This window comes from Schistocerca piceifrons, chromosome 7 (assembly GCF_021461385.2).
Source record: "Schistocerca piceifrons isolate TAMUIC-IGC-003096 chromosome 7, iqSchPice1.1, whole genome shotgun sequence".
In the NCBI taxonomy this organism is placed as follows: domain Eukaryota; kingdom Metazoa; phylum Arthropoda; class Insecta; order Orthoptera; family Acrididae; genus Schistocerca; species Schistocerca piceifrons.
Genome location: NC_060144.1, coordinates 13,467,120 through 13,484,099, shown reverse-complemented (window position 1 = coordinate 13,484,099; position 16,980 = coordinate 13,467,120). Strand labels below are relative to the sequence as shown.

Genomic DNA, 16,980 nt, shown 5'->3' with positions numbered 1-16,980 from the left:
GCGTGAAATGTACAATATATAACGGTTTAGAGGTTTGCACCAAAACTTCGTACAGGAAATCGCAACGTGAAATGCATGCACCGTTTCGTCTGTCTCGTGGCGTGGCAGTCAGACCTGACATCACGCGAGGTAATTGCAGGTTGTACATCCCGTAGGCCACGGTACAGCACGGGTGGCAGCGCCGAGGTGGGCGTGTCCCAGAAAGCAGGGGCAGTCACCGTCCCGCGTCGTTGCTAACTGTTAACTCGCCAAATAACAACGGGACGCTTGCGATGGCCCGCCGCTTCTACAGGCCACGCGCCAAACTGCCCCGCCAGCCGAGCACCGGGCGCGATGCTATCTCTACAGGGCGCTGCAAATACACTGCAGCAGTCGTGTGATACACTGCCCCGGGAAGCAGCGCTGCAGAAACTTTTACGTTCAGTTAAGTCTAAGTAGGTGAACTGAGGATCGTCTAGGAACATAACGCCGTTCCTTTCATCAACACATGCCTTTTCGTCAACGCAAAACACACCTACCTTTATCACAATGCTCGTTTTGAAGGACACTGGACAAAAAATGACTCACCTCCAGAAAATATGACCTTAATATCGCGTAACAAAGTCTCAACTACAACAAATGCCTGTCTGGAAGACGAACAGTCAGTTTCTTTATCACACGCTGTTATACAGGGTGTGTCAAAAAGAACCATCCGATTTAAAAAGTCGTAACCATTATGTTATTTGAGGCATGTGCGTGAACATCGTACTGTTGGAAAGAGCAAATTCTCGAGTTTTACGTGGTTCCCGCTAGGTAGTAGCAGCAGTGTGCGCCCACTTCAGTTCTACTAAAAATGGTGTCGGGACAACAAAAAGCGTTGTGTGTTCTACGTTTTGCGCAGTGCGTGTCAGTAATAACTGTTAAGTGTGACTTTCCTACTAGGTATGGTGTGCATCCTCCAACAGTACAGAGCATTAGACGATGCCATGAACAGTCCTGAGAAACGGGTTTTTTGTGTAAATGTAAATAGGCGGACCGTCCCCGAGTCTCTGACACAGACGACGAACGCATCCGCCATAGTTTCACAAGCAGTCCGCAGAAATCCGTTCGCCGTGCAGCTCGACAGCTCAACAGCTCAACATGCACCAGATGTCCGGCTGGCGTGTGCTGCGTCGACGTTTACTCATGAAACCATACGGAATTCAGCTTATCCAAGCTCTTCGTGAAGGTGACGAACAACAACGTGTAGAGTTTTGTGATTTCGTTCTTTGCAAGACGGAAAATGGCATTTTTCTTCCACGCTTAGTGTTTAGTAACGGGGCAACATTCCATGTAAATGGAGAGGTTAACCGTCATAATGTGAGAATATGGGATACGGAACAACCACATCAAGTTGTACAACATCAGAGAGACTAAATTTAATGTGTTTTGTACAGTTTCAGGGGAAAACATACATGGTCCCTTTTTCTTTAAGCGCATATCTCGATATGCTTAAGAACTCTCTTTTCCCACAGTTGGAGACTGATTCGAACGACTTCATTTACAAACTGGATGGGGCACCGACACACTGGCATCTGGAAGTGCGGGAATTTTTAAATCAAAGCATTACTGACCGATGGATCGTTCGCACTGGACCTCATGATTCAGCCTCACATTACTGGCCTCCAAGGCCACCGGATCTGCCTGTATACGTGATTATTTCTTGCGGGGGTTTATAAAAGACTGTGTTTGTATGCCTCCGTTACCAACAACAATGAATGAACTGAGACATCGCATGACAGCAGCTGAGGAAGCTGTAGCTCAAGATATGATCGCCGCCGTGTGGGAACAATTTGAATACATCATTGACATATACCATGCATCTCAAGGAAGGCACATTGAACACCTACGAAAAGGCATTTCCCGTTCATCAAAAAATGTTCATAAATATATGTGTGCCAAATCGGATGATTCTTTTCGATGCATCTTTTACTTCTTTTACAGCAGTAAAGCAACGGAAGATGAGCTTCACAAAGGAAATGCAAATACAAAATAATCGTTCCACAAAGGAAATGTAAATACGCATTATGGATTTTATAATGACTGAAAATTAGAATGAGGTCGCTTAGAGCTTACCGTGAGAGAAAAAGAACGCAGCAGGACGAGAGAAACGTCCTCACAGTTAAGCAGTTTGTAAATCGCCTGTAATTTATGGAGGTCAAGCGTTGCAACAGGGAGTAAATGAACAGGCAACCGTTTCCATTAAGCGCATTCCTTCCCGAATTTCACGAATGTGCGGCGTATAAAATGGAGATCCAGCAAACACTTGCAAAATGGTACTTTGAACAAAATTTCTAGCTTTCCTTGTCACGGATGTTAATTAAAATTTGAACTAAATACATTATCATGAAGTGTTCAGTAACCGCGGCGCTGTTGCAATCGCAGTCAACCACGCTCCGCAAAGACATACAAAAAGTTAACAAATGCGAAGTTAAAAGATTCTTTAATTTTGGCCTTTTATTTTATAGCAGCCAACAAAACCTGCTCACTCTATTCATATGTTCGTCTACCTCCACAATTTTTACCCACCCCCGCCTTCCTACACACTTCCCTACGTTAGCAAATTGACGATTTCTCGATGACACAGAATGAGCCGTATAACCGATGTCTTCTTTTTATCGTTCCGTTATTAACAGCAAAATGCTTGGCTACTTGTCGGCGAGAGGCACGTTTACAGAGAGAGTCGGTTAGCGCTTCAACCAATGGGTGAACTACCCGCAACGAATCGCGCACTGCACCTGCCACTAGGTCCCACTCTCAGCCACGCAATGCGAAACGGACGACACGAAGCCTGAGCAGCCACGGACAATAACCAGAAAACTCCGAAGGTCAGCGAACGCGCCGGAAACGACCGCGATTGAGCGACCTTCCCCTACGCGATTGTTTGCTAATCACAATCTATGCGTCATAATATGCAACAAAACGATTCACAGCAATTATTTTCGCCAACGACGAGTTCAGCCCCCCCTCGAAACTTTCAGAAATCTCTGACATGTCACAGGCTTTTCGGTTAATTAAATTTCCCTGTGGATTCCTGGTTTCCCAGTGTTTTCGTACAAGTTGCCCACCTGTGCACGTATGGTATGGCTGCGAGCAAAGGTCCCCCTAGAGACACAATGGAAAATGAGTTGTGTGTCGCACCACAGAATATTGCTGAAGTGTGTGGGACGTATACCAGATACCACTAACGAGGGATATTGAACGTATACTAAGAATGCCAGCACCACAGTTAACAAGACTGTCTGAGTAATGGGAGACTGTCACGAAAATGCCTCTCCTGAATTAGCAGGCGCGAAAGAGTTCTTACAAAATTTCGAGAACCTGTGTTAAGTGAAGACTCGAGGGATAGTCCTCAGCGGCCGCCACCACCCCCGCCCCCCGCCACTCACCCCCTACGTATTGTAACCGTAGGCACCGTGAAAACAAAGTAGATTACTTGCAGCACGCACAGAAACATTTAACCTCTTTAGTCCTTACGTACAATATATCCTTCGTTCAAATTATTTTTATATATCGTGCAACAGACTAAACTCACTCTGCCCGAGCACGCACGCACACACACACACACACACACACACACACACACACACAACACACACAGAGAGAGAGAGAGAGAGAGAGAGAGAGAGAGAGAGAGAGAGAGAGAGAGAGAGCCTTTGACTGTCCAGAGATGTCACTAAACCCGCCCAAAGATGTAAACAACGATGCATGAACAGCGCCTATTAGACGGAGGGGTTCAGACAGCCGATCAGTTCCAGTCATTCCACCAGGAAGGAGGTACACGGCTCGTGTTGCCCGTAGTTCAACCATGCCTAGACGGTCAATACTGCGGTTCGATCGCATCCGAATTGTTACTTCGTGCCAGGAAGGATAATCAACAAGGGAAGTGTCCTGGCATCTCTGAGCGAACCAAAACGATATTTTTAAGACATGGAGGAGATACAGAGAGACAGGAACGGTCGATGCCGCGCCTCGTTCAGGCCGCCCAAGGGCTACTACTGCACTGGATGACCGCTACCTACGGATTATGGCTCGGAGGAACCCTGACAGCAACGCCACCATGTTGAATAATGCTTTTCGTGCAGCCACAGGACGTCGTGTTACGACTCAACCTATGCGCTATAGGCTGCATGATGGGCAGCTTCACTCCCGACGTCCATGACGAGGTCCATCTTTGCAACCACGGCATCATGAAGCGCGGTACAGATGGGCCCAACAACATGACGAATAGACCGCTCAGGATTGGCATCACGTTCTCTACATCGATGAGTGTCACATATGTCTTCAACCAGACAATCGTTGGAGAGGTGTTTGGAGGCAACCCGGTCAGGCTGAACGCCTTAGACACACTGTCCAGCGAATGCACTAAGGTGGAGGATCCCTCATGTTTTATGGTGGCATTATGTGGGGCCGACGTACGCCGCTAGTGGTCGTGGAAGGCGCCGTAACTGCTGTACGATATGTGAATGCCATCCTCCGACCGATAGTGCAACCATATCGGCAGCATATTGGTGAGGCATTCGTCTTCATGGACGACAATTCGCGCCCACATCTTGCACATCTTGTGAATGACTACCTTCAGTGTAACGACATCGCAAGATTAGAGTGGCCAGGATGTTCTCCAGACATGAACCCTGTCGAACATGCCTGGGATAGATTGAAAAGGGCTGTTTATGGACGATGTGACACACCAACCACTCTGAGGGATCTACGCCGAATCGCCGTTGAGGAGTGGGACAATGTGGGCCAACAGTGTCTTGAATAACTTGGGGATAGTATGCCATGACGAATACATGCACGCATCAATGCCAGAGGACGTGCTACTGGGTTTTAGAGGTACCGGTTATACAGCAATCTGGACCACCACCACTAAAGGGCCCGCTGTATGGTGATGCAACATGTAATGTGTGGTTTTCATGAGCAATAAAAAGGGCGGAAATGATGTTTATGTTGATCTCTATTCCAATTTTCTGTACAGGTTCCGGAACTCTCGGAACCGAGGTGATGCAAAACTTTTTTTGATGTGTGTACTTTACACTAAATGCTTTCAGCATGTACTTAATAGGTGACAGAATCTGCTGCAGGAAGGCTGTTTATTGCAGTTTCATCGCATCTTCTAGACATAAATGTAATTCTTGTTTGTTTTTAACAAAAAAACATTGGACTCAAAGTGGGAGATTCTCTGTAATATTAGACTGTAGTTTTTATTGTATTGTATTTTAGTGTTCTTTGTATTTGGATAAATAAAATAAAACTTTGAAGTCCTAAAATTGTCACGCACACCAATTTTTAAAATTTGGTATTTTTGTTGTGTTTTGTCCCAGAAAGATTCACTGACCACCTGTATAAACGTTTCATTCATAAACTCTAAGCTCAGGACCGAGGAGATAAGTAATCATTCTCTCCGCGATCCATAGGCAACTGGAACGTGAAAAGGACCTAGAAAGTGGCACATTGGGAAGTATCCCCTACCACGCACTTGACTGGTGTGCGGGGAACGCGCGTAGGTGTATACGCAGACGTCCCGCCGACGGAGAGGTGTCGGTTGGCTGCCCCAGCCACACGTCACGTGACGTCACAGCAGCGGGTGACCTGCATCCCGCCTCCCTCACGTCGGCCGTTGCGTCAAACGCCAGCCTGCCCCCGCCGCTCTTCGAACGTCCGTAGTAGTCGCCGCCGCCGCTGTCTGGTTTTTGCCCCGTCTCAGCAGGATTCTGTGGCTTCTCCGCACGCAATGGAGGATTCCGCGAGCTCCGCACGTCACTCACTGCTGGCTAACCGCAAGGACGCAGTCGTTCTTCATCGCCCTATACTCCGTGAAGTATGGAGTGCAGTCGAATTGAGTCAGACAACATTGAGGGAATTGGGTAGGGAAATGATAGACTAAAAGTGGTCGGTCAGTTATGCTAGCTGGGCAACAAAATAACTGACCATGGCAGAAGCATGGAAATTTCTGAGAACGTATGGCAGTGAAAGATGGACTGTGCGAAAATCGGAACGGAAGAGAATTGAAGCACTTCAGATGTGGTGCTACAGAAGAATGTAGAAAAACGGGTGGACTGATACGCTAAGGAATCGAGACGTTCTCCTCAGAATCGGCGCGGAAAAGAATATTTGGAAAACTACGAGGAGAATGAAGGTGCAGGAAGATACCGGAAAGTGTTAAAACATCAACGAATAATTTCCGTGGCACTGGAGGGAGCTGTAGAGGATAAACACTGCAGAGGAAGACAGAGATTGGAATACATCCAGCAAATAATTAACGGCGTAGGTTGCCAGTGCCCCTCTGAGATGAAAAGGCTGGCACAGGAAGGGAATTCTTGGAGAAACCGCATCAAACCAGTCAGATGACTCAAAAACGAAAGTGGCAGCAGCAACAAGAGCCTTTCTGGGGAAGATAAATACGTTAATATCAAATATAAATTTAAGTAAATAAAATGAAAAGCACAATATTGTGTATGTTACACAGTATCAATTTATTCTGTTAAATGGTTTTCTCCTTACAGGGTTCTCATCAGTCTTTAACTGACTATCCTCGGCAAAAAAGTGTACAATATCGGTCAAAAACACCGAAAAAATATACGCCAAGAGTGAGGTACGAACGCGGGGTAAAAGTCATCTTCGACAGTGCAGTTATTTTAAAATTGCATTACCAATCCAAACATGACTTTTACCCTGCGTTCGTGCCTTACTCTCGAGGCGTAACTTATTTTACAGTGTCGTTCGCGAAAATTGCACCGTCATTTAACAAAATTAATACTACACAACATACACAATATTGCGCTTTTAATTTATAATTACGAAGCTGTTCTACCAAGAAGCGTCTGAACAATACGCTAGCACAATAAATTTAAGAGTTACCTTTTCTGAAGGTATTTCTTTGGGGTGTAGTCTTGTACTGCAGTGAAACGTGGAAATGACAGCGTCAATTTGATAATGTAGAGGGGGGGGGGGAGGGAGGGAGGGAGGGGGGAGAGGGAGGGGGAGAGAGAGAGAGAGAGAGAGAGAGAGAGAGAGAGAGAGAGAGAGAGAGAGAGAGAGAGAGAGAGAGAGGGGGGGGGCTGGAGTGCCGCAGACATTTGCAAATGGATGTAGCTTGCAAAAGTTATGCAGAGATGAGGAAGCTTCCACGGGATAGAGTAGCGTGGAGAGCTTCATCAAAGCATTATGCGGACTGAAGACAACAAAAAGGCTCCTGGAGCGCGTCGGAATAATAATGGACAGTAAAACCCTTAATAACTCTTTAATTACTGAAGTGAGCTATGTCGTCACAAGCAGGGAAAATGCGTGCTATAACACAAAGAATTGTGGTGGGAAGATTGTCAAAATGTAGGAGCTTGCAAAAAAAAAAAAAAAAAAAAAAAGAGGGCACTACGAATATTACATCTCTCCGGACAAGGTGTACGCAGACCCGTTTAATGCAAACTCCCTCATTATTTCATAAACGGCAAAATATACTGAAACGTGACTGTGGCCACATGATTTGTGAAGTCAGGCTTCAGCACCTCTTCTCACTGACGCCTGCACACCTCCAAAACTCCCAGGTGATTTCCGAATACACTGACAATCACCCACAGTGCTTTCCCAAAGTTCATCGACATTATCAGCAGGGCTGGAATGCACCTAGGTTTTTAAATATCGCCACCCCCATGAAGAACATCCGAGGTGTTGCAGTCGGTGGCACATTATTGGCTAGCCATGAACGATACACTTGTTGTCGAAGATTCGTGGTACGTACTCTGAACACCCACACGGAAATGTACCGGTGCACTACCGTGCGTGTAGTACGTACGCATCTTTTCAGCATAAGGAACATCATCCAAATAGTCTACTAGCTTGTGTCGTAGGAAATACAGCAGATACGACCGTTGGTTTCCGGCGTGTCTATAGTGGGACTGTTTGCTTCTTCCACTGTCCTCTATTCGTACCTGGCAGCCGAGGTGGGACTCTGTCCGACCGCCAGCCCTGTTTCTTCTGTCTACCCCGTTACTTTCCGCCAAAAGTTTAATTGTAAATATTCACAAGCATTACGTTTCATTATTATCAAGATTTCCCTGTTGCTATTGGAAAATTTAAATCCTTTCGTTTAGAAACTACAGCTGCTTCACTATATGTCGGACAAAGCACTAACGATTTTTCAACAAACAGCAATATTCGTCCGTGCCCGTAAACTCACTTGGATATTGCGACCTGGGATCTTGAACAGTTTGCACAGAGCATACAAAGAAAGTAAGTGCAATTTATGAGGCAGCTGTGTCAGAGGTCCACACGTGAGCACAGTAAGTGGGAAGCGTCAAAACTCGAGTGAAATGACTTTCCGAAACGGCAACAATACGGACGTAACAGCTGTTGGTACCAAAGTTCATGCCTGCCTCGCGTGTGGAGCAGTTCAGTCATCGAGTTTATACAGAGAAATTGTAGGGTGTGATGTGAGCAGATTGTGAGTCAGTTGGGGATGGATGGGACAGTCAAGCGAAAGGAAGGGCAACCGACACGGTGGAAATCACCGCGTCCTGCAGCGGACGGTATGGGCCGTTCTAAGAAAGACGACCTGAAGGAGAACCGACGGTTCACACTGGCAAGTGTAAGTGGACAAATGTGCGACCAGCTACTGCATCAAGTTGCCGCACATTGCTGACTGTCGCAGACGGAGAGCCTGCTGCATCCTAGAAGCGACAGGTCGAGGCCACGCAAAGCAGAGATCGGCGAGTTGTGACATGGTACTGAGAGGACTTGGCGAATCTCACCGCCGCTGGGGCGAGGTACGAGTGTCGTGTGACAGTCCAAGCTCGAGATATCACAGAATGGGAGGCACACGTCTGCACACAGTGAGGCTAAAGCCAGACAGGTTTTGGTCTCTCTCTAAAGCAGCTGTGCCAAGTACGATGTGCGTTCAATAAGTAATGCAACACACTTTTTTTCTCGATCAATGCGGAATTTGCTGTGGGACATCGTGGAATATTCCCGCTTCAGCCTCTATAGTTTCACGAAGTTCGGATAGGTGGCGGCGCTAAACGAAGCCTTCAAAATGGTATCTGTAACGGAGGCGCGTTCCAAGCAAAGAGTTTCCTCTGGCGGAAAACGAGAGCATCACAGAAATTGATAGGCGCTTGCAGAATGTCTACGGAGACCTGGTAGTGAATAAAATCTCGGCGAGTCTTTGGGCGAGGCGTCTGTGTCGTGGCAACAAGGTCGAGCAAACCAGTCCGACTCGCCGCGGGTCGGCCAGCCGCACACAGCTGCGATTCCTGCAACGTTTGAACGCGCGGACACACTAATTCCAGGTGATCGACTGTTCACAGTTCAACACTCTGCTGCTTGACTGGACAAAGCGAGGCCTCACACAAGTCTGCTCACAACAGTTCGTTGGACTGTTCTTCCTCATCCACTCCACAGCCAGGATCACGAACCTTCCGACATCCATCAGTCTGAGCCACCGACGGTTACTCTTTACGGAAAGCAGTGCGTGGGCGATGGGGAGGTTAGTGACGCAGCACGGCGACGTCGACCAGTGGAGTGGCACCACGCGGCCATACGGGCCCTCCCAGTAAGGTGGAGCAACGGCCTAGCACTGAACGAAGGTTATGTTGACAAATAGGCTTTTGTACGCGGAAGACTCGGCAATAATAAGGTGCACGGCAATCCTGAATAAAACAAACGTGCTTTCAGAAAAAAAATGCGATGCATTGCTTATTGAAAGCGCCTCGCATATTAAACGCGCCTCGCATATTACTGGTTGACTTACGGAGCGTGTTTGACCTTACCAACAACAAACGACTTGTAGTGGTGTTGTCATTCACAAAGACGGTCGCAATCAAGCGACTAAAGCGCAGTGACTCATTACTGACATTCGCTGGAACACATTTCCTCAGCTCCCTACAGTACAAGAAGCTCAACACTCAAGTTAGTTTTCAGAAACATTGTCTACGCTTGTACCACAGCTCGCTCAAATTTCTTGTTCCATTACAATACGTGTCCTTTACATTCAGAAATGTAACTTTCTTTCCTGATATCCCCTATAAAATATGAGTAGTGTACTCCTTATGCCAAAGGCTTTGCCTTAGTGGTAACACCGGTTCCCGTCAGATCACCGAAGTTAAGCGGTGTCGGGCTGGGCTAGTACTTGGATGAATGGCCATCCGGACTGCCGAGCGCTGTTGGCAAGCGGTGTGCACTCAGCCCTTGTGAAGCAAACTGAGCTACTTGACTGAGAAGTAGCGGCTCCGTTCTCGTAAACTGACATACTGCCGGGAGAGCGATGTGCTGACCACATGCCCCTCCATATCCGCATCCAGTGGCGCCAGCGGGCTGACGATCACACGGCGGCCGGTCGGTACCGTCGGGCCTTCCAAGGCCTGTTTGGTACGAGTTTTAGTGCATTCCTTATGAAGAACACAACTGAAAAAGGCAAGCTTCCCAATTTACAGTGCCACCTCTTACACCGACGTAACCGCAGTGTTACAGCACCTCACAGGCACTTTTCTGTCTTTGTCCCTCGGCTTCAAATTTACGAAAATTTCTATTTTAAATTTAGTGTAACTGCATTAGTGCGGATTCAGGTTGTTTCGGAACGAAAGGGACTACGTTAGAAGGTGGTGGTATGGACTGTTTCACAACATACGTTGTACCTTAGACGTTTTCCGCGACACAACTACTGCAATTGAAACACGAAGCGTTTACCTCGTTGGCCATTTGAATGCACACGGTTACACTCACTGCTTGCGCATTGGGACAGCGTGATGAGTATTAGCGTCTGGCTTGCCCGAATTAGAAAGCTTGCAGCCTCTTCCTGGTGTAGTTCGTATTCAACGCCGCGATGCCACGATTTAATTTACACACGCAAATTATTCCGACCACGTGGGCCTCTGCAGTCGGTGCAGTGGGAATGCGAAGCCCACTGTGCGAGAATAGCCCACAGAACAGTGCTTCGACACACTTGGTGAATGTTTTTCCCCTACCACTGCCAGCGTCGTACCGAGCACAGGTGGACATTCTTTTCAAATTGAACGGAGCTACCTAAAGCAGAAGTTCCATGGATTCCATATCTGGGGCACGACAGTAAGATGGTATGTCCTCTCTCGGTGAACCACAACGAGTACCAAATTTCTGTCTTGCTTTTTTGTGCTATCTGTCAATTTGTACGTATACCAAAATTTTCACACCCACCCGTACCAAATTTGTCTCGTTCTTTTCTGCTGGCTGTTAATTTCTACCTGTACCAGAATTTCCGTACTCACGAAAGGTTGTATTATACACCAATAAGCCTTGTATCTATATCCCCATCGGCTGTAAAATGTGTGGTATTTACAAAGCTACAGGCAAAATAACTTGTGAGCATCGTTTAAGACTGAACAGTAATAAAATCGTTTTGAAGATCGCACAAAATGTGCTGAAACGTATTTGCATAAATAAAAGCTAAAGAAACGGTGTCTTGCATAAGGCGGAATATATCTACACTTATTACTGTGACAGTAATGTTTAATGCCATTTCTCAGTTAAATGTGTACACCGGTATCATTAGTAAGCAGTTCAGTGGCCCAGTATTATAGATATCCCGGATAAAGGAGCAAGTTAGCTGCAATTCACGTAGCATTTGTTGTCACATGACTTGGAGAAAGTCTGTTTGGCAACAGGAGCTGAGGCGTATTAGGATGCTGTAATTTAATTACGATCGCTGATGTATTACTTCCACGCAACAAGTCCTGCGCAGTGGTCCACTAATGACAGGGCTGCTGCGCGACCTCCAAAGTTATCCGACTTTCTTGCACTACATTTTTATCTGAGGCGCTGGTTGAGTGTTGGTGTCAAAGCGTGAACAATGGAACAAGTGCTGGCTCGCTTTCTTTTCAGAATTATCGTATCCATGTACACCATCCCCGGTATCTATTGATTAACTTGGCAGTTTCAACTTCGATTCAATTTCTCTATCGAAACCATACATATGTGCCTAGTTCTTTATGAAGTCACATTGCAGAGAGAGCGCGGAATTAAAGACGCAGCGTAGACGTAAATAACATGTTTACAAATGTCACAAGCAAACTGTCACCACTAGAAGATCGTGCAAGTGCAAGAACACAAATCTGTGCACAACTAAAAACCAGCAGTTATGATGTAGCACGAGGAATGAAATCGAATGGTAGAGCTAGATATTATGATCCGAGACGTGTCATGGAATTGTAAAATAAAAGTTACTTGCTACACATATTTGCGTACTTGAACTGACGTGGGATTCATTTACTTCGATATGTTCCCGTCATTAGCGATAAACGTTTGGCAATGTTGTGAACGCAGCGGTATGGAAGGTGACGTGGTCAATCATCATCCATTTGTTTTTAAATTACCATACAGTAGTCAGCCATTGGAGTTTCTTCCTGAAACGAGAATTTATCAGCTCCTGCAACACTTGTTAATATGCATAGGTGCAGGGTACCACACGAAATTAACTCGCACACTCCGTCAAATGTAGCGCTCACGGTTCTTTGCGGGATCCGTTCGACGGGAACGCGGTCAGCTGTTTCAGACAACGGGCGCAAACGTTCCCACATGTCAGCCTTTGTAGTACCCGTGGCAGAAATCTGAGTCGTACGTGTCTGAAAACGTTCAACGCAAAGTGAACCTTCGTGTTACGTACTTCACAATATCTACAACAAATGTCGATAATGGGTGACATACGCATAGGAAGATATTTATTGACGAAAGATGATCGGAAATCTTGTGCTAAAGGAAGGTATCAGATGTTTATATACCTTGTTCCGTCGAAACAGTACAACTAAATAAATTAAAAATCGATTGTCTAGCATTTGACAAAATCTTTCCTTTTTTTTTTATTCCAATGCAACAATGAATCAGCTTTGTCGTTGGTTTCTGGCGACAATGCGTACGCGTTGCTGGCGAGGTTTCGTGAAGAAGTGTTTATTTTTCTATTCCTTTTTTTCCAGCTAAGTTTCAGTTAGATATACTGAGGAATAATCTACACTAGTCCTGTTGTACTGGGAACTGTGACAGACGGAAACGATTTGGCGAATTTCTCCGAAGCCATATTTCCTGCAACTCATCTAAATGATTCGAACCATCGTATACCTCCCAACTGCCATACATTATTCTGTTACAAAGTTTGAGGTATATCACAAGTCATCAAAACGACCGTAGGTCAATATCGGTACTGCAATTTTCGCGAAATTTCTGACGTATCGATTAGTTTCACGAAGTCGCTGCACTGGCTGCTCTGCACGACTCGAAGAGTCCTGAAAAGAGCGACAGAGAGCCTCGGGCCTGGGTTCTCACCTCTTTCGCAGTTTGAGGCGCCTCTTGGCGGAAGCCAGAGGGTCCTCGAAGTCTCCCTGCACGAAGCAGAGCATGGCTACCGGTGGCATGAGACGCCGCCCCTGCGACGCTCCGCTGTCGGCGCTAATGTCTGCAGCTGTGAGGGACGGGACGGGACACGCACTTGCACCGACGCGCAGGCGCCGTCGCGACTGGCAACTACATGGCAACACTCGCTGTTGCTACCGAACCGCGCGACGCGTCGACAGCGACTGACACCGCGCTGCGAACGTGGCGCGCGCCGCGTGCGTGCGGCGACCGCGGCGCCCCTGGCGGCCGCCGGCGGAGCTAACGGGCGGCCGCGCGTCGTCTGTTAGCGAACAGAACACTGCTGCACTGGCGCGGCGCGGCGACACCGAACTTCCCTCGCGGCCGTGACATAGCGTCGAAAGCGTTAGGTAACCTCTCTAAGGCGTAAATTAAATGCAATCCTTCCAGAACTTCCCGTTCCCAGACCTTGTGTTTGTGTAACAAAATTACTACTCCAGACGCCCAGTGCTCCACTACATACGAGGAAACTTGTAGAAAAAATCGAAAGTTCGTGTTGCTTTATTTGTTCAACGTGAGGCGAGTGAAATAATTAATCAGAATGAAATGAAAGTGCTGCGGAGACAGAAACCATTACATACAGTATGAAACCTAATCTGTGATTGTATTGAGGATTTTTTTGAAAAGGAGCACGCAAAAGAAGTACAAGTAAGTAACTTCGGGCGTACCAAACGGAAGCGTGATGAGACTTTCAATATCCGTGTTGTTCATTAATAACCTGGCGGACTACATCAATTGTAACTTCAGCCTCCTTTCACATGATCTAAGTATTTATACTGAAAAAAAAAAGCTACACAAAAATTTAATCAGATCTTGATAACATTTCGAGTGACCTAAGGATTGGCCACTACATTTAAACGTACAGAAATATAAAATTGTGTCCTTCACAAAACTCACGAATGTAACATGAACGAGTCACTACTGGAATCAATCATCTCATACAAATGCCTAGGTGTGACAGACAATGTGTGGGGATATGAACTCTAACGATCACGAAGTCTCTTTCGTAGGTAAACCAGATGGACGACTTCGGTTTTTCGGCAGGATACAGCAGAAATGCAGTCTGTCTACAGAGGAGACAGCTTACAAATCACCTGTGCGTCCCATCTTAAAATGCAAAGAAGAACTGCACGAATGATCACAGGTACACTATCTTTGGCTCACGTGAAGGCGTCACGGCAGTGCTGAAAAACCTGAACCTGGAGACACGGGAAGATAGACGTCCTCTTGGACGCGAAAGACCTGCTCGCTAAAAATCAGTCTTAAGTGCAGAACCTAGAGATTATCCTTGAGCCGTAAAGTTAGACACATAACAGACAGGCGTTTACGCAGTCATTCTTCCAGCGCTCCATACGGGGTTGGAACGGGTAGATGCCACTGTGTGCGCTACGCTGCTACCTACTCTGCCACGCAATGCACAGTGTTTCACAGAGTATACACTATGTGATCAAAAGTATCCGGACACGTGGCTGAAAATGTCTAACAAGTTCGTGGCGTCTTCCATCGGTAATGATGGAATTCAGTGTGGTGTTGGACTACCGTTAGCCTTGATGACAGCTTCCACTCTCGCAGGCATACGTTCAATCAGGTGCTGGAAGGTTTCTTGGGGAATGGCAGCCCTTTCTTCACGGAGAGATGCACTGAGAAGAGGTGTCGATGTCGGTCGGTGAGGCCTGGCACGGTGTTCCAAAACATCCCAAAGGTGGTCTGTAGGATTCAGGCCAGGACTCAGTGCAGACCAGTCCATTACAGGGATGTTACTGTCGTGTAACCACTCCGCCACAGGCCGTGCATTACGAACAGGTGCTCGATCTTGTTCACAGATGCAGTCGCCATCCCCGAATTGCTCTACAACAGTGGAAAGCAAGAAGGTGCTTAAAACATCAATGTAGGCCTGTGCTGTGATAGTGTCACACGACCACACCATAACACCACCGCCTCCAAATTTTACTGTTGGCACTACACGCTGGCAGATGACGTTAAACGGGCTTTCGTGATACCCACACCCTGTCATCGGATCGCCACATTGTGTACCGTGATTCGTCACTCCACACAACGTTTATCCACTGTTCTATCGTCCAATGTATACGCCCCATACACCAAGCGAGGCGTCGTTTGGCTGTACCGGCGTGTTGTGTGGCTTATGAGCAGCCGCTCGACCATGAAATTCAAGTTTCCTGACCTATCGCCTAACTGTCATAGTACTTGCAGTGGATCCTGATGCAGTTTGGAATTCCTGTGTGATAGTCTGGATACATGTCTGCCTATTACACATTGCGACTCTCTTCTACAGTGGGCGGTCTCTGTCAGACGAGGTCAGCCTGTACGCTTTTGTGCTGTATGTGCCCCTTGACGTTTCCACTTCACTACCACATCGGAAACTGTGGACCTATGTATATTTAGGAGTGTGGAAATCTCGCGTGCAGACGTATGACACAAGTGACACCTAATCACCTGATCACGTTCGAAGTCCGTGACTTCCGCGGAGCTCCCCATTCTGCTCTCTGACGATACGGAGTATCTGGCAGTAGGTGGGAATAAAATGCAACTAATATTAAAAACGTATGTTCTTTTTTTTTTGGGGGGGGGTCCGGATACTTTTGATCATATAGTATAAGTATGTGTAAAAATCACAGACGTCTTAGTCCTCAAAGCCGCAAACATCTGTTGAGTAGAATTTAGAGCATATATTAAGGATAAAAAAAAAAAACGGAAGACGAAAGTGTGAAGAGAAATAGAACTGAGAACAGTCACCTAATGAGCATCAGAACTGGGGGAGAGGGGGACTCGGAAAAAAAAAATACCAACGAATTTTGTCTGTATAATGAAGGTCGGGACGTGTGAGAGGGCCACCGTTCGTGGCGGCGTCTAAAAAAATGTCATCGCAAGAAAGGCTGAACATCCAGTTTACTTTGACGTCGTCATAGTCGGGGCATATGTTCACGGTGGTCAAGGAAACTATGAGTGTGTAGTGATATATTAGTTTCTTCTGTAAGTTTTTGCAGGCACTTAACTGTAATAGCAGGCGAGCAAAAAGGACTTCCAAAAATGTTGGCGTCTCAAACAGCCGAGGCACTGAGCGAAAGCAGGAGTTTGTCAAAACTTTCAGCTAAAGCACATACGTGAATGTCTACCTTGTAGTCTTCTGCGGTGAACAACGCCTGTGCATGACCGATATATATATAAATTATGGCAAGCAGGTACCCCGAAGACACTGCCACACAACTAATAAGGGCTGCCCTTTCGGAGGCAACGGGGAGTCATGTGTAGTAGGCAACCGTCTCCAGTTGATCACTGTGGCGTCCTTACAGTATATTAGTACTGCCATGTCCTCCACAAGACACTGGTTACGGCCTAAACAGAAGAGCGATGAGCTGCCTACAAATCAGGCAAAACTTAAAACGGTCCGACTCCCAGAGAGGGCACACTCGACGAAAATTGCGTTACACTTCCGCCTTACGTCGCACAAACAGTGGAGATCCATCCGGCAAACGTGAATATAAGCAGGCATACGGCTCCATTCAGCAGGCAGTGCCTCACGGAATCGCCAGATAATCGTGAGGTAACATCAGGACATTGTCTCAGGACTTA

General features: G+C 46.7%; 1 protein-coding gene across 3 annotated transcripts in view; it reads right to left on the bottom strand.

Annotated features, from left to right (window-relative positions):
• The window catches only part of LOC124804777 (GRAM domain-containing protein 2A-like), a 322,882-nt gene that overhangs the window by 261,094 nt on the left and 44,808 nt on the right, over window positions 1–16,980 (bottom strand). For 2 of the 3 annotated variants that reach the window (XM_047265099.1, XM_047265100.1), the window contains exon 1: window positions 13,303–13,532. The exons of the other annotated variant lie outside the window; for it this stretch is intronic. In XM_047265099.1, the coding sequence (XP_047121055.1) occupies window positions 13,303–13,391 (89 nt within the window). In that variant the 5' untranslated portion in view covers window positions 13,392–13,532. Of the gene's footprint in view, window positions 1–13,302; window positions 13,533–16,980 lie in introns of those variants that run through there. 3 annotated transcript variants of the gene reach the window in all.